Source organism: Coenobita brevimanus, chromosome 57, assembly GCF_032717465.1.
Source record: "Coenobita brevimanus isolate Jiangsu-jjx chromosome 57, ASM3271746v2, whole genome shotgun sequence".
Lineage (NCBI taxonomy): Eukaryota > Metazoa > Arthropoda > Malacostraca > Decapoda > Coenobitidae > Coenobita > Coenobita brevimanus.
This window is the reverse complement of record NC_137010.1, coordinates 15,540,714-15,561,928: the sequence shown is the minus strand read 5'-3', so window position 1 is coordinate 15,561,928 and position 21,215 is coordinate 15,540,714. Positions and strand designations below refer to the sequence as shown.

General features: G+C 42.9%; 1 protein-coding gene across 2 annotated transcripts in view; it reads left to right on the top strand.

The window, feature by feature from the left end:
* Art4 (arginine methyltransferase 4) overlaps positions 1-21,215 on the top strand; it is a 178,835-nt gene that overhangs the window by 46,577 nt on the left and 111,043 nt on the right. For both annotated transcript variants that reach the window (XM_080274219.1, XM_080274218.1), the window contains exons 5-7: positions 1,351-1,527; positions 7,196-7,464; positions 18,883-19,055. In XM_080274219.1, the coding sequence (XP_080130345.1) occupies positions 1,351-1,527; positions 7,196-7,464; positions 18,883-19,055 (619 nt within the window). The remainder of the gene's footprint in view (positions 1-1,350; positions 1,528-7,195; positions 7,465-18,882; positions 19,056-21,215) is intronic.

The window sequence follows — 21,215 nt, the reverse complement described above, 5'->3', positions numbered from 1 at the left end:
GGTTACCATCAGTATGGTGATTCCATGTGTAATTTTTATGTATGAATGCAGATATGTATATACAGTATTAAGTTGCTGTAGTAGTGTTTAAAGTTTAATCATAAAATTTCTGATAATACCATTTCTTTTTCACAAAAAGGCAGAATTGTTTTTTAATTGTTTGCTTATTAGTCTCTTACTGGTCAAACAGGTCAGGGACTGCAGGTTTGCGTGGTTCTGTCGGTACATCCGCAGCTTCGTGTCCGCTCTGTAGCTTCCACATGCATGGACAGATTTTGATGTAACTTCACACAGTTGTTCCCCATACCATGATGGTGTGTCGCGTGCAACAACCAGCCATCTGCTCTCAAGGTCAAGGTTACACTTGGGGCTCTGACAAGGTCAGGTGCTGTTATACTTAATCGGTGGATTGAGAGCCACAGCTCAGGCTGGGAAGCGCTGTGTTGCGAGCCACAGCTCAGGCTGTGCTAACCTTCCAGTGGTCGTGCATCATGGCTCACTATTCCACCCGTACGCAAACTTACACATGGCGCCATGCAAAGACGGAGTTTTTTTTGTTTTTTTTTTTTTTTTTTTTTTTAATCAGATGATGCCTGGATGTTTAGCTTCAAGTTTACAATAAACAAAAAGTAAAAGCAGATATTTTTTTCTTCATTTTTTCACTACTCCACCCGTACACAAACTTAAACATGGTGCTATGCAAAGACGGAGTTTTTTTTTTTTTTTTTTTTTTTTTTTTATCAGACGATGTCCTGGATGTTTATATTCAAGTTTATAACAAGCAAAAATTTATTATTATTATTATTATTATTTTTTAAATTATTTATTTATTTTTTTTGCATATCACAGAGTGGGATAAAAAAAGACATTGGGTAATTGCGCAGTCCACAGGTTAACATCTGTATTACATTCGTGTCTGCTTTTTAACTTCCACATGCATGGACAGATTTTGATATAACATTACACAGTCGTTCCCCATACCATGATGGCGTGTCGCGTGCAACAACCAGCCATCTACTCCCAAGGCCAAGGTCACACTTGGGGCTCAAATAAGGTTGGGTGCTGTAATACTTAACAGCCATACATACACGTTGCAATCATACCCACATTGACTATACACATTACATATGTGAGTGGTTATCATCTGGTAGGGGACTTTGTTTTGCATGGCAACAATTCATTCATTCATTTATTTTTTTTTTTTTTTTTTTTTTTTTTTTTTTTTTTTTTATAATCTGCCATACACCAGATGTATGTCTCTCTTAAAATAGCAGTATACCTACTAACATCCTATACTAAGTATCAGCTGGCTCTACCGTACATACTTAAAGTCCTTTCCTCATGTTCCAGGACTACATAAGAACAGGAACGTACCAGAGAGCCATCCTTTCAAACATGAGTGACTTCCGAGACAAGGTAGTGTTGGACGTTGGGGCGGGATCTGGTATACTCTCGTTCTTCGCAGCTCAGGCAGGTGCTCGCAAAGTCTACGCTGTTGAAGCATCCTCCATGGCACAACATTGTGAGGTGAGTACACTGTCTCCTGGAAGCCCTGATAGGATGGCTAAATCAAAATTGTTTCCAGCCCACCTCCAGTTTTTTACAGTTTCCATCCATCCATCCATTGCCAGACGCCATGTATCCCAAATGGGGTGGCCAAGGGCTTAGAGTTAATTGTTTTACAGGGAGGGGCACTAATCCTCCACCAGCCCCACTTAACGTAGGGATGCCAACAGCATCTGGTGTTCCCAGGCGGTCACCCATCCAAGTACTAACCAGACCCAACGTTGCTTATTTCACATATAATTTAGGAACCATTGAAGATGTCATTCCTCATTTGGGTCCCCTAATCATCATCATCTTAATTTTAGATGTATTTTTCATGTAGCATGGGTCAAATATGCTCATTTTAATCATCATCATCATCCAGACCTCCTTTCCTACCCTAGGACAGTAGCATTGTCCAGACAGCCTAAGTTTGCCCAGTTAAGTGGACCACGCTTCCATTCAGTTATCATTCAAGCCCATTGAATCGTGGCTTCATCAGATAGGCCCCCCAAAATTCACCACGTTTTGTAGCTTCACATATACCTATCTGATAGGGTCAATCTGAACGCTGTCATGGAATAAAGGGGTGCAAAATCCCTGGTTATGCACTTCTCCGCACAAAATTAATCCAGCCAACTCGATCTCTTGTCAGTCCCTTAGTCTCACCAACTTTAATACCTCTTTTCCTCAGCCCACTGTCGTGCAGTGACTTTTTATACGTTCATGCTCACTTCCCCATTTCATATCACTTCTTTCAAAGACCCAGCAACCTTTCTTCCCTGTTGTACCCTTTCAAGTGCTTCATCCTCTAAACTTCCATCCTTACCCATCACATTACCCAAGTACTTTCATGCACTAAAATTTTACATTTCATCACCGTCCAGCCTCACCATGCGTTCAGTGACTTCATTTCTCTCGAAGACGACAGTTTTACTCCTCCGTACATTCACCTTTAATTTCTGTTTCATACACACTCTGAGGTAAAATCTATCTATCTATCTATTGCCAGACGCCTCAATCCCGTTCGGGGTGGCCACAAACAAATCGCCTCCACGTCACCCTGTCCATCGCTATTTCACTTCCCTGCTCCCAACTCACACCCCGCTCTCTCATATACCTCTTCACCCCATCCCTCCATCTCATCCTTGGCCTCCCCCTCCCTCTCCCCCCCTCCACCTCACTCACATACACTCTCTTCATCAGTCTTTCACCCTCCATCCTCTCCACATGGCCAAACCACCTCAGTGTATTCCTGCTAACGCTTCCTGTCACATCCACATCCACACCATAATGCTCCTTCACATCCTCATTTGTCAGCCTGTTTCTCCATGTGACTCCACAGGCTCCTCTTAAATAACTCATATCCACTGCGCTCACTCTTGACTTGTGTCCTTCCAACAATATCCAAGCTTCACTTCCATACGTTAGAGTTGGTATCATAATACTGTCATGTAGTATCTTTTTCACTTCCATGCTCACTTCCCTGTTTTTTATCACTGCTTTCAAGGAACCAGCAACCTTTCTTCCCTGCTGTACCCTTTCAAGCACTTCACCCTCCAACCCTCCATCCTTACTCATCACACTACCCAAGTACTTAAATGTACTCACATTTTCCAATTCCTCACCGTCCAACCTCGCTGTACATTCACTGATTTCACCTCTCTCAAAGACCATCATTTTACTCTTCCCTACATTCACCTTTAGATTCTGTTTCTTACACACTCTCCCAAACTCATCCACCAAGCCCTGCAGCTCCCCTTCGTCTTCACTCAAGAACACAGTATCATCTGCAAACGACAGTACAGGGAGTTTCCAAACACTACCGTCTCTCACCAGGGCCACTCCAACATCCACTACTCTACCTTGTACCTCTTTTATTACCCCATCCATGTACAGATTGAACAGCCATGGAGACATGACACATCCCTGTTTCAACCCAACCTTCAAAGAGAAAAATTCACTCAGTTCACCATCCACACGCACTGCAGCCTTAACACCATCATACATACTCATCACAGCATTCAACAACTTCCCTTCTACTCCATATATTCTTAATACTTTCCACAATCCTTGTCTGTCCACCCTGTCATATGCTTTCTCCAAATCCATGAAAGCCGCATACAACTTCTTTCCCTTCTCTAGAAACTTTTCCACTAAAGATCTAGGAATGATTATCTGATCTCCACAACCTCTTCCCTTCCTGAAGCCTCCCTGTTTTTCTCCAACTAATTCCTCTGTTCTTTTTCTAACGCTGTCAATAAGTATCCTACCATACACTTTTCCTGTTATACTAAGAAGACAAATGCCCCTTTGATTACCACACACTTCTTTTTCCGTTTCCTTTGTACAAGGGAATAATTATACCTGACTTCCAATCCTTCGGGACTCTACCTTTCTCCCAGGACAATCTGCACATCTTCCACATCCATTCTACTACTCTCTCCCCCCCATGCTTCAGCATTTCACCACACACTCCATCAATTCCTGGGGCTTTCCCCAATTTAATTTTCTTCATTGCTTCCACAACTTCTATCCTACTGATTTCATCCTGTCTTCTCACCTCCCTCCTTCTCCCAGCCATTCCCCAGCCACTTATATTCGCACTACTTCCATCCTCTGTGTTCAACAATTCCTTAAAGTGTTCTCTCCATTTGCTCACTTTTTCTCCCTTTTGCACTAGTAATCTACCATTTTTATCTTTCACTCCCCTGCTAACTTCACTTCCTCCCTGTCTTACTCTCTTCACCTCTTCCCAGAACATTTTCTTACAGTCCCTCCACTTTTCACTCAAATTCCTTCCAAATTCCTCATCCACTCTCTTCTTACTCTCTCTTACTAATCTTTTCACCTCTCTCTTTCTTTCTACATATAGCTATCTCTTCCGCCTCTCAACTTCTTCCACGCCCCTATTTCTCATCCATTGATTGTATGCTTTCTTCTTTTGTGCCACAGCCTGTCTCACCTCTTCATTCCACCACGCTGTTTCTTTCACCCCCCTCTGTCTTCTCTTCATCCCACACACCACATCACATGCTGCACATATTTTTTCTGTGAATATCGTGCACACACCTTCCATGTCCCCCCTCTGCTCCAATTCATATTTGCCCAATCATTCCTCCACTTCTCTCTTATATTCTACCATTTTCTTATCCACTTGTAACCTTTCCACTCTCCTTGCAACTACTCCTTCTTCCCGTCCTTCCCTTTTTCTATTTCTCCATTTTATTTGGATCTTGATTCTGGCCACCACCAAGTAGTGGTCAGAAAGTCCACTCCCCCTACCTCTATAAGCTCTTGCATCCATTATACATCTTCACATCCTTTCATCCACACACACACACATAATCAGTCATTGACTTCCTCTCATTCAGTTCACCACCACTTTTCTCATCACTCGCCATGTATACCTGTGGATCATTTTATGCCTGAAAAGGGTATTGGCTATCACCAACCCCGTCCCAACACAAATGTCCACTAACGCACTGCCATTCTTATCTATCTCAGCAGGCACACCCCACTCACCAACTATTCCATCCACCTTCACATTCCCTACTTTACCATTCATATCACCGATCAAAAACACTCTCTCATCCCTTCCAAACTTTTTCATGCACACTTCCACATTTGTCTAGAACTCTTCTCTCACTCTGCTTGCACGATCTTGCGTTGGCGCATACACGCACACAATTGCCTACATTTGTATTCCAACTTTCAAACCCACACAATCCTTGACCCAACTGATCCATACTCTCTTATGTTCTTCTTCCATCTTTTACTCACAAAATGATGAATGATTGTTGTACAAAATATTTTCATTTCACTTTTTGAGATAGAAATATACAGTCAGGTCGCCTAAGGCGCAGCAACTTGGTTCTGGACCTAGCCTGTGCCATAAAAAAACGCACCATACAAATAACTAAACCTATGGGAAAAATGCAATTTGGTTCTGAACGTTCACCCAAGGTCTCCCATTTTACTCCACTTTTCCCTATTTTTCCCCACTTTACACATACACACAATCCGTCAATGCATGTATTCATCCATCCATCCATCATCCAATCCTACATTGTCCCATGAGGAGCGTAGGAGCCAGGGGCTAAGCAGTTGGTCCCGACATTTAAGATGAGAGTGACCAACCTCACTCATCCCTGAGTGGCATTACATGAGCAATCAACCCCAACCACTCCTTGGATATAAACCTTCACCGGCTCAAGCCGTTTGGAGCGCAATAATTACTCACCAAACCACCAGGCACCAAATTTTGGTCATATGGTTACCACCCAGTTTAGTAAATGGTTTTCTGCTGTACAGGAAACCATTTGGCTTGTCACTCAGTGTAGAGTCACCCACAGGCAGAAGGAAGAGGAAAGAATGAAGTTAAGAAAGACAGAAGAGGAAGTGTAAAGTTACCCGTAGGCAGAAGGACAAGAAAAGAATGAAGTAAAGGAAGACGGAAGAGGATGGAAGGAATGGAGAGAGGAGAGGAAAGGGCAGACACCTGACAGCAGCACTACATTGAATGAGTGGATGGTGAGTGCCCCCACCTACCACACAATATTTGTATTACACACAAACACTAAACAATAAATAATAAAGGGCTTTAAGGGCATAAAATACTGTACCTACCTGACTCCGATGACAATAGTGCTCAAGTGGAAGGGGTAGGGTTGGGGGTTCCGAGGCAAGAGGCGCGTTTCAAACCTTGCCGCGCCCATGCCACAGGTATAGTTTATGTGCGTGGTTTGTTTTTTGGGGTCTGGCACCTTGCTGTGTCATAGAAAACCATGCCGTAGAAGCACGCACCATAGGCGACTTGACTGTACTTTTTCCACGATAATGTACTGAGAGATAGATGTAGGTAATTTCCTTCCCTACTAATTGATAAAAAAAGTGGTTGATGTAGCTCAGTTAGGAACAATTTTATGAAAGAAAATGTTAACTCAGGCTGTGGGAGTGGCTTCTTGCAGCAATGAAGAAATTTGTAAATTTTTTCATCTGCCTCTTTAATTCAGACTATGGGAGCTGCTTCTTGTGGTGACAAAAAAGGTTTATAGACCATTTATTCCACTACCTATATTTTTGCCTCAGCCTCCATACTTCATTTCCCCCAATTTTCCTGCATAGTTGCACTGCCTGTTGACCATGTAAAGAAGACCAAATAAAGATTTATATACAGCAAACATAATGAATATTATTTTGTTGGACACAACTTATATCGTTTGTTTTATGCATTTGGTGTCTTTGTTGTTGGATCCTACCTCACCTCATCTTTAGGTGAGGTAAAAGGGCCAGGATGACGAGAATGTTGCAGTATATTCCTTCCATAATCATATATGTTCCTCTGACAACTGCTATGCATATGTCCTTTTAACTCACTATGCATAGCATATTGTTTCTTGCATGACAGATCTGTAACCCAGACCAACTCAACATATGGTCAACCTCGGTCAGATTGGATAGTCTGTTTGACTAGTAATCAGGGGGACTCATTCTTGTTTCATGACTAAGACTTTGAATTTAAGTTTTAAAGTTATAGGAGTGACCCAGTTTTGTCAGGTTAAAATATACCAACTACTGTGCAGCATAGCATTGTAGCTCCCCTGACCAGTAACCTTTACCTCACTTTATGTATGGTAATTTCATACAGATGCTAGTGCGTGCCAACAATCTTCAAGACACTATCCAAGTTATAGCAGGCAAGATTGAGGAGATAGACCTGCCGGACCATGTTGACATGATAATCTCTGAGCCCATGGGCTACATGTTGTATAATGAGCGCATGTTGGAGACATACCTCCATGCCAAGAAGTGGTTGAAGCCAGGAGGACGAATGTTTCCATCACGGGGAGACCTTCATGTGGCTCCCTTCAACGATGAGACGCTTTACTATGAACAGCTCAATAAGGCAAATTTTTGGTAAGTGATTTGCCTTTTTTATTGTTGTTATGATCATGTAATTCCACAAGTGGGAGTTGGCTGGTCACCTACTCATAGATTTACTAGGTTACTGTAGCCTATCCTCAGACCAATACACTTTTAAAGGGTAATATGAAATTAATGTATTTTTCATGATAGTGGGACATATAAGAAAAATTAGATTCATCCATCCATCCATCATCCAATCCTCTGTTGCACAATCAGGAGTGTAGGAGCCTGTGGCTAGGTAAGTTGGTCTTGACATTTAAGATGAGAGTGACCAGCCTCACTTATCTCTGAGTGGCACTATGTGAGCAGTAAACCTCAACCATTCCATGGTATAAACCTACACAGGCTCAATCGATTGGAGCACCTTAATTACCCACTAAACCACCAGGCGCCATAATCTGGTTATATGGATACTACCCAGCATAATAAATGGTTTCCTTGTGTACAGGAAACCATTTGGCTTGTCACTTAGTGTAGAGTCACCCATAGGCAGAAGGAAGAGGAAAGAATGAAGGAAAGAAAGAAAGAAGAGGAAGGAAGGAAAAAATGAAGGAAGAGAGGAAAGGGTGGGCATCCAAGAGCAGCACTACATCAAGTGAGTAGATGGTGAAAGTAGGAGAAAATATATCTGAATGTCCAGTGGAAGCTGACCATCCATTCTTTGAAATTCATCGTACAGTCAACCCAAGGAGTGATGGCGGAGTATCCAGAAGTTTTTGACTATATCCTGTTTACCTCTAAACAAGATAAAGCTTATATTGCGAAACTGTTATTGGAAACAATTATTATAAGACAAAATACTTATGACACTATATTTTGTAGGCAGTAATAGGATACAATATTAGGAAATTCAAGAACGGAACTACAGTACCGTACTTTAAAATAACAACTGCTGTATTATACAGGGACAGTTAGGAATAATTTTTGGAATTTACATCTAGCATGGTTGTAGTAGTAGTAGTAGTTGTTCCCTAGGCAGTCTGGCCGAACAGCCCCGAGTCCCTTAGGAAGGCCATGGCCGAGACCAGGCTTTCCCACCGAGCTCTCAAAGAGTGTGTGTTGTGTTGTTGGCATAGGTGATTGTGTGCAATGTAGTCTTCTTTAATGTGCGTAATAGCATGGGGTGCTGTGTTGCATCCTGGACAGGCATCAGCAACGGAGTCATCCATCCTCTTCTGGTAGCTTAAGAGGGCTGGATGGTGCCCACATCTCAGCCTGGCCAGGTGGACCCTGTCCTCACGAGGGGGATAGGAATGAGAAGGGTGGATGCCAGGAGGCCATGCATACAGCTGTGTGTTGTCTTTAAGTGACTGAATGGAGCAGTGGGTGATCTGAGTGTGGATATGCTCCTGGAAGCTGGTCTGAAGTGGGCGAGGGGGGAGAGATGACAGTATTTGTGTATGGTATCATGTGCTGGGTGTTGTTTTAATGTTCCTTGGTGTGGGTGGATGTGCTGCCATGTAATATAGCGGATGTTGTGGGTTTGTGGAGGCTGCAGCAAGAAACTGTGTGCCTCTCATGTCTAGGTGATCCTTGACTTTGAGGATTTTGGTTTCTTTATGTAGGTGGTCTGTGGGTGTAGTAGCTGTGCAGCCTGTGATTATTTTTAGGACCTTGTTCTGTTTGGTCTGTAGAATGTTGTAGTGTGTTTTGGTGATGTTAGAAGCCCAGACAGGGCTTTCATAATTCATCACTGAACGTATGTATTGTTTGTATACTGTGGTGGTGGTTTCTTTGTTGTGTCCGATTGTTGTATGGGCAAGTGACCTCAAAGCATTGAGTCTTGGTGTTATTTTATTTTTAATGTTTGTGATGTGTTGTTTAAATGACATTGATGTATGTTACACCAAGGATTTTGTGTGTGTGGTGGGGGAGTGTTGTTTATGGTGAGGTGTGGGATGTGACTGTGTTCTGCTGTCCAGTTTGTGAGAAGGGTCACTGTAGATTTGGCTGGGGCTATTTTGAGCCTGTTTGTGGTGAACCATTCGTGTAGTGTGTTGAGGCAAGGTTGAATGATGCGTGCAGCTGTGCTTGCGTTTTGTAGGGGTCAAAACACATCCTTGGGGGACGCCATTTGTGAAGTTTCTGATGTTAGAAGACTGACCGGCAAATGTTACGTGTGCACATCTGCCTGCTAAGTAGTTTGCCAGCCATCTTTTTGTGTTATTGTGCATGTTTGTGTTGAGTATTTTGTTTATGAGGTTGTGGCGGGGGATGGCATCAAAAGCTTTGCTAATGTCTAGTGTGATTTGGAGTGTTCTGTGTGGTGGCCTAGCTGAATTCATGCCATCGAAAACTGTGTAAGGTCTGTAAGAAGGGTGTTTGTGGAGTAAAGTGGCCTAAAGCCATGTTGTGACTAGGCAAGGGGAATGTGAGGTGTGACTAGTTGTAGTACCAGTTGTTCAGTGACTTTAGAGGGGGTGCAGAGAAGTGTGATGGGGCGGTGTGAGGAGGGTAACGACGGGTCTTTGTTGGGTTTAGGGATAATGATGATAATGCCATGCTTCCAGATGTTGGGTATTATGTTGTGTTAGTAGCTGTAGTTTGATATGATGGTGAGTGCTTGTATGCCTTGTGATCCAAGGTGTTTATGGTGAATGTTGCTTATGTTGTCTGGTCCACAGGCAGATGAGTGCTTGAGGTTGTTAATGATGTGCTTCGTCTGGTTGTAAGTGAAAGGTGCGTAGTCTGGGTATGTGGGGAGCTGTCTCTTACTTTGGATGATACGTCGATCTTCAGGATGGGGGATTAGATGGCTGACTTGTGAAAAGTAATTGATGAGAGTGTTTGCATGTTGTTTGTATGAGGGTATGGTGTCTGTTGTTGTGATACTAGCGTGTGATCGTGTGGTGTTGCTGTTGGAAAGTGTGATACTGTTTAGTGTTTTTTAGAGTTTGCTGATGTTTGTTTTGTGGTCAAGTGTTTGGAGGTAGTTTTTCCAGTTTAGTGTTTGCTGTTCTGGTATTTTATTGTTTATTTGAGTGTTGAGTTCTTGTATTTGTTGTATGGTGTCTTGTGTATAGGGTGTTGGGGAGTGTCGCAGTGTGTCCCCCTTGTCTGATGAGGCCTTGAATTTCTGGTGTGAAGTTGGGGTTGTGTCTCTTTCTGTTACCTCTAGGGATGTGTCTTTTGTCTGCGTTTTGTATAATTGTACTGAAAGTGTGCACAGCAGTGTTGATGTTTGTGATGGGTATACTGTTGTGGTAGGTGGGGGTGCTCACCATCCACTCACTCAATGTAGTGCTGCTCTTGGGTGTCTGCCCCTTGCTCTCCTCCATCCTTCTTTCCTTCCATCCTCTTCTACCTTTCCTTCATTCTTTCCTCGTCCTTCAACCTACGGGTAACTTTACACTCCCTCGTCTGTCTTTCCTTCCTTCATTCGTTTCTCTTCTATCTGCCTGTGGGTGACTCTACACTGAGTGACAAGCCAAATGGTTTGCTGTACACCAGGAAACCATTTGCTACACTGGGTGGTAACCATATAGCCAAGTTTTGGTGCCTTGTGGTTTAGTGGGTAATCACAGCACTCCAACCGGATTGAACTGGTGAAGGTTTATATCCAAGGGATGGTTGGGGTTTATTGCTCACATAATGCCACTCAGGGATGGGTGAGGCTGGTCACTCCCATCTTAAATATCAGGACCAACTTGCCTATAGTAGCCGCAGCGAGAAATGAACGCTGTGGTGGGGCAGCCGGTCATCCGGGGATTCCCCCACTGTAGCCATATCCTCATGTCACCGACCATAGAGGTAGGACGTCACCGACCATCGGCCACCGCTGCAGCCCCGCTCCATGATCCTTACCCTGTGTCTCTGGCTTTCTCTTTCTCTCTCGGTTTCTATATAAACTGGTGTATTTCCGAAACTAATTATGAAATTATTATGACTTTTGTTCCACACCACCACTGAGGTAAAAATCAAGGAGAGTTTTCTGTATAAAGGTTTCCCCCCCCTTGTCTGAGGGCAGGTCAGTTCTGGCTAGTGTATAATTATAGGTCAGGCGGAGGTATCGGCAAGGCCGCACTCCCCCGCTTATATGCCACATTTAGGAGGGGGGGGAAACCTTTATACAGAAAACTCTCCTTGATTTTTACCTCAGTGGTGGTGTGGAACAAAAGTCATAATAATTTCATAATTAGTTTCGGAAATACACCAGTTTATATAGAAACCGAGAGAGAAAGAGAAAGCCAGAGACACAGGGTAAGGATCATGGAGCGGGGCTGCAGCGGTGGCCGATGGTCGGTGACATGTAAATATGGCCACAGTGGGGGAATCCCCGGTCATCCCAGCTGCCCCACCACAGCGTTCATTTCTCGCTGCGGCTACTATAGCCCCAGGTTCCTATGCTCCTAATGGGGCAATGTAAGACTAGATGATGAATGAATGAATGAATGAACATCTAATATGGCATCAAACAACAATTCCCACCGTCACTAACTCAAGAGTTGCCATTGATCGCCAGCTAGTTCAATATAGAAGTCAGGCTACTCATGCAGAGACCACAGAAATCGCATAACTTTAAAAATCTCTCCCGTTATAGTTATTGATATACCGTACGTAAGTTCTTCATGATATTATTTTTTAGTAGTTATACTAATTTCCTAGATATGCTTTAATGCGGTAAATGCAGGAAAACGTTACTATAGCCGCCGTGAAAGCACACTGGGTGAAACAGCATTCATCACATATTTACAAGTCTCTAGGTGCACATTTTGTTTGAAACCCATATAATTTAGCTTTCTAAAAGAACAGTGCTTCATCTCCAAAATGCTGAAGAATATCTACAAAGTTTTTCATGTGAAAATTATACAATGTTTGAAGCCGAAATCGTGCAGAGACGAGACCGCCGGCCGAAATCCGACGATGCCGAGGGCTCGAAAATACCGTACAAAAACTCAAAACAACACACCAGTGGTGTACCCTGAACAGGGTATTCCTCTAGACTTCTGGAAAGACTTCAGTCTAGATACTGTCTATTTTTCTCTGCAACGGTTTTCCATGATCTTTGTACAGTAGTTCCAGCGGGGCAGTAGACAAACGTGAATTTGTTATTGTTTATAATTGTAATGTACGATCTTCAGCCATGTCGTGCTAATATTTCTTTTCTCATAACAACGTTATTTTGTTTTGATTGACACATACATGAAATGGATGTAAAATAAAGCTTATCGATATTTAAGGAAGGAAAGAATAACAACCGTCCCCAAACCAAGATGGTAGACTCAGCCCACCATTTCTTTATTTTCCTTGACAATAATACAGCCTCTCTTCCTTGTAGCAGTGACTAAAATAATGTTGTTATAATTTCTCTCTTCCTTTTAGTGATACAGAGGGCACATAAAATGAACGGAGTTTAGTAGACCGACTTTGATGTCGAAAATTAAATAATCTGGTGAATAGTGGCAGTTTTTCCTTGGTTAGTGACATCGGGAATTCTTTAACCCCCAAAAGACAGGCATCGTAATGTTTTGACAGACACTCAGGAAGGGCACAATCGGCAAGTGTGATACGGTGGGGGATGTGTGAGGGGGAGGTATGGGAGTTGTGGGGTGGTTTGGGAATGGGGACTGGGTGCTTAGGGGAGGTGGGGGATAGGGGTAGGGGTGGTAAGTGGGGGTTGGGGAGGGGGGGTCGGAGAAAAGGGTGGGGGTGGTAGTGGGGGTTGGATGTATGGGGTGGCTTCGGGGGTGTAGGGGTTGGGGGTTGAGGAGGGTAGGGGATTGGGGTGGTGGGGGTTGAGGAGGGTAGGGGATTGGGGTGGTGGGGGTAGGGGGTGGGCAGTAAGGGGTGGGGGATAGGAGGTGGTAGTGGGATTGTGGTCAGTGGGGGGGGATGGTAGGAGGAGAGGGGGGTGGTGGGGGAGTGGTTGGGAGGATTGGGGGTTGTGGGGGAGTGGTTGGGAGGATTGGGGGTTGTGGGGGAGTGGTTGGGAGGATTGGGGGTTGTGGGGGGCATGGGGGATGGGGATGGGGGTGGGGATGGGAGGAGTGGTTGGAGGGTGGGGGTGGGAAGGGGAGGGGTGGTTGGAGGGTGAGGGTTAGGGATGGTGAGGGATATTGGGGGATGGTGGGAGGAGTTGGGGGCAATGGGGGTTTGGGGGTGGGGTAGTGGGGGACAGTGGAGGGGAGGGGTAGGGGGGTGAGAGTGAGAGTGGGTGGCGGGTGGTGTGTGGTAGTGGTGGTAGGGGGGTGGGGTGGGTTTGGGGGTGTGTGACTACATATGCAGACACCTGTCTTTTTGGCCCTATTACCTTTGGAAAGCATATGTGGACACCTGTCTTTTAGGGGTTAACAGTGTTGGACTGAAAAGTGCATAACTTCAGTGACCACATCAAAAGAAACATAATAATTATTAAAACCTTGTGTGCTGAAACATTAATGAATACAGTAATCCCTCCACTATCCGATGTAATAGAGCCAAAGGCATGTCTGGAAAGTGGTCCCGTCCGGATAGTGGGCCCCTGCCTCCTGGACTGGTACTTATGGACCCTAACCCAGCCTAACTTTGAAAGCCGTCTGAATAACTCCCTACTGGACATGCATAGCACCTATTTAAGCCTATTTAAGACCCTATTCACACAATAATGGACATAAAGCATGATATAAATGAAAATGAACCAAAGAATGAGGAATTAGAAGTGACCGTACCTCAGCCAGGGTACTTACAGCACATTTGTGGCCGCCTTTTGTAAGGTTTTGGCAGTGGTGAAAATGTTCTTGAAGCACTTACAGTAATCCAGTGTTGTGCTGCACTTACAGTAATTCTTTGCACTGTGAGTTATAACTGTTTAACACTGCACATTGTTAATTGCATCAGGCCAGTTTCAGCCGCCAGGTTTGCGCTCCACAAGTAATCCTTTGCACTCTAAATTCTAATTTCTCAACACTGCACAACACTGTAAATTCCTGTGTGGTCTAGTGGCGAGGTATTGCAGTTTATTCATTGTTTATTCACAAAAAAATGAGCACGTGTGGCTTCCATTACGATAAGCTACCACTCGCGATCGAAGTTAGGCAATAACTGTTTGGGTGTTGGTGAGGGGGAAACAGAGTTGCCAGATCGCAACGGCCACATTACCAAACTCCTCAGTTTTCACTACCAAATTTAACTCTTCATTACCAAATTCGTAAAGCTAGCATTTATTCTTCACTAATTATATATGTAAGTGGAAATACATGTAATCACTCTTCTTATAATTAACAGCATGTTGATTATTTTCATGCTATGTATGTTAGCATGGAAGTGAAAAAGTTACTACATGACAGTATTGTGATACCAACTCTAACGTATGGAAGTGAAGCTTGGACCTTGTTGGAAGGACACAAGTCAAGAGTGAGAGCAGTGGAAATGAGTTATTTAACCCCTTAACTGCGGGGCGTCACTTTCGTGACGCTTGGGAGCAAGGGATCATACCGCGGGGCGTCACTTTTGTGATTCTGTGTTATTTTGAATTCACCCGGGCTTTCAAGTTGTGGCTTGTATCATCTATCAGAGTACTGCCAATGTCCAACACTAGTCAGCACTCCTAATCTCATCTGTACTCCCATCCATTGTTGACAATTTAGCCATTTCTCCCTGTTCTTGACTCCCCTCCCTACCCCCCCTATATTACCCTATCCTCTCGCCTGCCCGGCCGTGCTACGCTAAGTAAATCTTCCCTGGAATTTTTCACTGATTTCATCCATTGAAATAAGCCCTATGCCCTATTCTTATACCAATTTTTTTTTTTTTTTTTTTTTTTTTTTTTTTAAATAAATAAATAACAGAACGGAGGAAGGAAAAACAAATGGGTAAAAAAAATAATAATCCATACACCAGATTACTGGTGTCCTCTGTTCATAAAATATCTGTAACAATTAGACTTGAACAGTTGTGGGTTGAAATTTGGAGGAAAACAACTCTGGGGAAGCGAGTTCCAGAGAGATGCAGTTCGGGGAATGAAAGAATTCTGATAGGCAGAAGTTCTGCAATATGGTTGAGTGACATTCCAGTCATGAGCGCTACCAGATGCCCGTGTAGCATGAGGGAAGGCATAGAAAGGTGGCACCATGGACGCAACTTCGTCTGAGCATTTGCCAAAAAAATATCTGTAAAATAATGCAAGGGAGGCAACATTCCTTCTTACTTGCAGGGGAGGTAGTTTATATGTAATGGCAGGGTTGTTAATGATTCTAACAGCTTTATTCTGAATTTTGTCTAGTTGTCTTAATGCAACCTCTCCACAACCATTCCACAAGGGTGAGCAATATTCAAGCTGAGAGCGCACATGACTCTTATAAATTATAGCTAACTGCTCATCGGCGAAGAAGTTACGGACTCTGTACAATAATCCCAGGTAAGTGAGAGTGCCATACACCTGGAATTGGCTAATTATCACCTGACAACACCTAACGTGCACTCGTTCGCTAATTTTCACTGTTTATTTCCCCTTGAAATATGCTGTATAATCTATTTTCGTAATAAAAATACATATAAGAAAGGAAGGGAGAAGCCTAAGTGATATTTACATTCACCTGGAACTACCTAATTATTGCAGGCCACCACACTGTATTCTACGCTAAGTAAATCTTCCCTGGAATTTTCCACTGATTTCATCCATTGAAATAAGCCCTATGCCATATTCTTATACCAAATAATATATACAAAAAAAAAATAAGGTAAGTGATAGTGCCATACACCTGGAATTGGCTAATTATCACCTGACAACACTTCACGTGCACTCGTTCACTAATTTTCGCTGTTTATTTCCACTTGAAATATGCCGTATAATCTATTTTCATAATAAATATATGTATAAGGAGGGAAGGGAGAAGCCTAAGTGATATTTACATTCACCTGGAACTACCTAATTTATTATATATTGTCTTGGTTTCCTGCCAATCATTTCATTGCTATATATTAGCAGGTCTCACATGGCTAAAGTTGGTAGTATTGCACTCCCCCAAGCCAGGCGGCAGGAGGCCACCACTATCAGTTCACTGTCGTCTTTCAAAGTGAAGGTATGTCTGATTTGCTCCTGCTAACTTCCGCCACTTTTCAGCCCCATGCAAAGGGCCCTGTGACCTTTACCCCCTACTAAACCTCATGTGGAAAGAGGTAAAGGGCTGACAATTGATAAAAGAGTGACTACGATCTTTCTATTGAGTAAAACAGTGCAAGTGGAATTGTAAATAATGTGTAAACAGCAAGTGAAAATAATGAATGTAAATATACATGAACAGTGGAAAATGGTGTTTTATAAGTTACTTCAAGTGACAGTGCATAACAGTGTAAATAAAATAGAAATGTAAATAACGTAAATAAAATAGAGAATGTAAATAGAAATGTAAATGAGTAGTATTATAAGAATACGAGTATATACCCTAGGAGTAATGAAAGTGAAAGTTTCACTCTAGCATGTATGAATACTATGAGTTATGAGAGTGAAGGTGAAAGTGACATTCACTCTCAATGCTAGTATACAGGACGAGAAAGTGAATGCTACTTATTTTACTGAAAGAAATTGAATGCCTACAGTGACAATAAACTACAGTACTATTACTGAAGGAAACTTATGGATAAAGACTGTAGATATATATAAGTGTTATATAGTAATAGAAATATAAAGTGTGAGTGTTTTTATGAATAATAAATGACAGAACACCAGCAGCGAACTAGCGCAAGTGGGAAGGTCATACGCCCTCGTAATTTTCATTGCTTACACAGTGTTTTTTTTTTTGGAGTATGGATTCCAAACTATTTGAGAATCATAGAATAGTGTTTCTAGTGATAATATCTGACTGTGGTAATCATATTACGGGTTGTCGGAAAGTGTAAAGTGGAGACTTTGTTACCCAACTTCAGAGGTCTCCACAAGTCCTATGGTACTCGACGAAGGCTCAACAAACACCCCAGGAGAAAGCTGAAGGTATGTGCCATAAGCATGTATGATTTTAATATTCTAGGACTAATAACTGATCATTGGCAAATATTTTTAGAGAGTATTGAAGCGCGAATATGCCTGCTGGAGCCGCAAGAAAAAGCAACACAAGCCCGCAGTTAAAGGGTTAAGAGGAGCCTGTGGAGTCACATGGAGAGACAGGCTGACGAATGAGGATATAAAGGAGTGTTGGGGTGTGGATGTGGATGTGATAGGAAGTGTTATGAGGAACACACTGAGGTGGTTTGGCCATGTGGAGAGGATGGAGGGTGAAAGACTGACGAAGAGAGTGTATGTGAGTGAGGTGGAGGGGGGAAGAGGGAGGGGGAGGCCAAGGATGAGATGGAGGGATGGAGTGGAGAGGTATATGAGAGAAGGGGGTGTGAGTTGGGAGCAGGGCAGTGAAATGGCGGGGGACAGGACAACGTGGAGGCGATTTGTTTGTGGCCACCCCAAACGGGATTGAGGCGTCTGGCAGTAGATAGATAGATAGATAGTACATTAGCAGATTAATCAGAGAGAGCAAACAATCCACCATCTCCATCCTGTGTATCCTTATACCTGTACATGTGAAAAATCCGTTTGGTAATGCATTACTCTGATTCATTACCAGACGAATATTTCATAACCAAATTGGCCCACATTTGGTAATGAAAAATACCAAATGGCAACCCTGACAGGGGAGGGGGGAGGGGGGAGGAAGGAAGAGGTGAGGGTCCGTGGTGTAACAGCTGTTCGGCGCCGCGCGGCAATTTCAAATTATGGGTGGGAAAAAATTAGGATTTTGGGGGGATTTTTTTCTTTTTTTGGCCATTTTTGGGTTCCGAAGGTCCAGGCCCACAATATCCGGTAAGTGGGGATGTCCGGAAAGTGGGCGTCCGGAAAGTACAGGGATTACTGTATTTGAAAGACGTGCAGTTCCCAAAATCCAAATTCCAAATTTCTGATAATACCAGTTTTCCAAAAGACTTATTGACTAGAGCAGACTCTCAATTTAGCAGGCATCGGATTTAACGGACAGTGATGGTTACTCTCATTTCCTAAAATGTGTTGCACACAACCATGTTAATTGCCTCCCCAAACTCAAGTATCCTTTCCCCTTCAGCATTTCTTGTACCATATGCACAGCCCCCTTGTACTCCTTCATATCTTTGAGCTGCTTCACCTACATGACCAATAACAAGATGGAAGGTGGAAAGATGTGCTACACAGTCTCTCAGTCTACTTAGAATATGACCTTTAGTCTAAATTTCAAATTTGTCAGGCTTAGAGCATTGCCAGTGCCAGTATTTCAATCTCAGCAAAAATAATTAGGTAGACAGATAACAGATTAAACAAGAAACATATGAAATTAAACTGAACACAATTTTACCATTTTTCCTACCAGACAACAACCTTTCTCCATGCAGTATCAGTATAGATAGATATATATACAGTATGTACTATAATGAATGATAATGATTAACTCTTGGATTTATTTTAACTTGCAGGTATCAGAACTGCTTCCATGGGGTAGACTTATGCCAGCTTCGAGAACAAGCCCTGAATGAGTACCTGCGTCAGCCCATTGTAGACACCTTTGACATTGGCATCTGTCTGGCCAAGTCTATCCGCTACTCCCTTGATTTCATCACTGCACAGGAAAAGGATTTACACCACCTTGGTATGTTTTGTATTAGCATGATGAAGAATACAAATAGAAATGAAACTGCTGCCATGCTTCCGCAAAGCATTTACAAAATGGGATTAACTTCATCAGCCCAAGGACATAGTTTTCTTTTGTTTTATTTTTGCTACAGAACAAACAATTTAATCCCTTGAGGGGATGGCTGTTGTAGTGAGAACTGAGAACTACATAAATATTTCCCCCTCTACATCAGAACGTTTCTCCCATACTTTGGCCAGGTTTGGGAAACTGCTGGATTCCACAAAAATCCCAGTATCTCTTGTGGACTCCCAGTTCCTTACATTTTGTAAGCAAAATTGTGGAGGAACCATCCATAAGCTATATTTGCTTACAGTATGACAAAAGGAACATTTAAAGTTATCTTCCTTGTAACATCTGAATTTCCACACATTTACTGAAACATACAGAACTAGACGCTAAAAGAATATGAAATAACTAAATCAGATAGTAACACTTAGCTACCAAGTGTTGGATGATAAGTATGTTAGTAGCCTTGGTAGAAGTTGGTACAGGGTGCTTGGGAATCATAGCACGCTTAAAATGTACCCAAAAGTCCTCTACAGCCAATTGTTCTTGATTATCAGAGCCACAACTCCAATCATTAAAGAATTGAGTATTGATACTGTGGGCATGGTGGTGGACAGAATGCTGTTAGGGAAGGTGGCAGGTGTGACTCAGTTGACTGCCGAGATGTTGAAGACCTCCGAAAATAATGGAGTGGGTTACTTACAGATGAATTCTACTGTGTATGAGTATGCTGTTCCTGATATCTGGTTGAAGAGCATGGTTGTAAATGTGTATAAGAGTCTGAATATTGCCCTGGAAAAAGGAAATCATAGAGGTGTAAAACTCCTGGACCAGATAATGAAGGTAATGGATAGTCTATCTATCTATCACCAGACGCCTCAATCCCGTTCAGGGTGGCCACAAACGAATCGTAGGTTTAGTGGTATTTGAGGTTGGCTGCAAAATAATGCTGATTCTGAGTGTGCAGTATGTAAAGGACAGCATAAGTAAGCAGAGAGGAAGGAAATGAGTAATCTTGCTGGGGAGTCTCTTTGAATGGGCATGATATGTGCTGGAAGTTGGGCTGGAGCTAGCTTGTTAGCAAGGGTATGGAATGGTTGGAAGAAGTTTAGAGAGTTTTTGCCTCTCCTGACATTGAGAGGGCTTTCCCTCCATGCAAAGGGGTTCTCATACTTGTATGTAGCATATGTTGGGAGTGTAATGCCATACAGTAGTAAGAGCATTTCCTTGTCTCAGATGTACAGAGAGGACAATGAGATGGATATGTAGTGTGTCCTTGAATGAAAGGTCATGGGGTTAGGGTTATGAATGAAGAGTTGAACGGAAGGATGGGACTTGAGTATATTAATGTTTTGATGAAAAGGGGCATATGTGATGGTCTGGACATGTGGAGAGGATGGAGGATGACTAACTGGGTGTGGAGGGTTAGGGGTGTGAATGTTGAGAGTAATGTTATGAGAAGTAAACCAAAAAAGACTTGGGACAAGGTTGTAATGTGTGACCTTAGGGTGAAAAGACTGAGTAGAGAGCTTGCTAGAGATTGAGCAACATGGAGAGCTGCCATTAAGCAACCAAAACTGATGCATGCAGGCATGCTGAAGCCTACTTAAACGAAATGAATGAAATGCGAGAGCTGTTTTAAAAGAGAAAGGAAGATTATTGTATTGTATGCTGGTAGGTGGGGGTGCTCACTATCCACTCACTTGATGTAGTGCTGCTTTGGGTGTCTGCCCTTTCCTCTTGTCCTTCCTTCCTCTCCTGTCTTTCTTTCCATCATTTTTCCCCCTTCCTTCTCCCTGTATGTGACTACACTGAGTGACAAGCCAAATGGTTTCCTGTACACCAGGAAACCATTTACTACAGTTGGTGGTAACCATAAAATCAAATTATGGCACCTGGGGGTTTAGTGGGTAATTAAGACACTATAGTCAGATTGAACTTGTGTAGGTATATATCCAAGGGGTGGTTGGAATTTATTGCTCAACTGTTGCCACTCAGAGCTGAGTGAGGCTGGTCACTCCCATCTTAAATATCAGGACCAACTTTCCTAATCCTAGGCTTCTCCACTCCTCATGGGGTAACATAGGATTGGATGATGGATGGATGGAT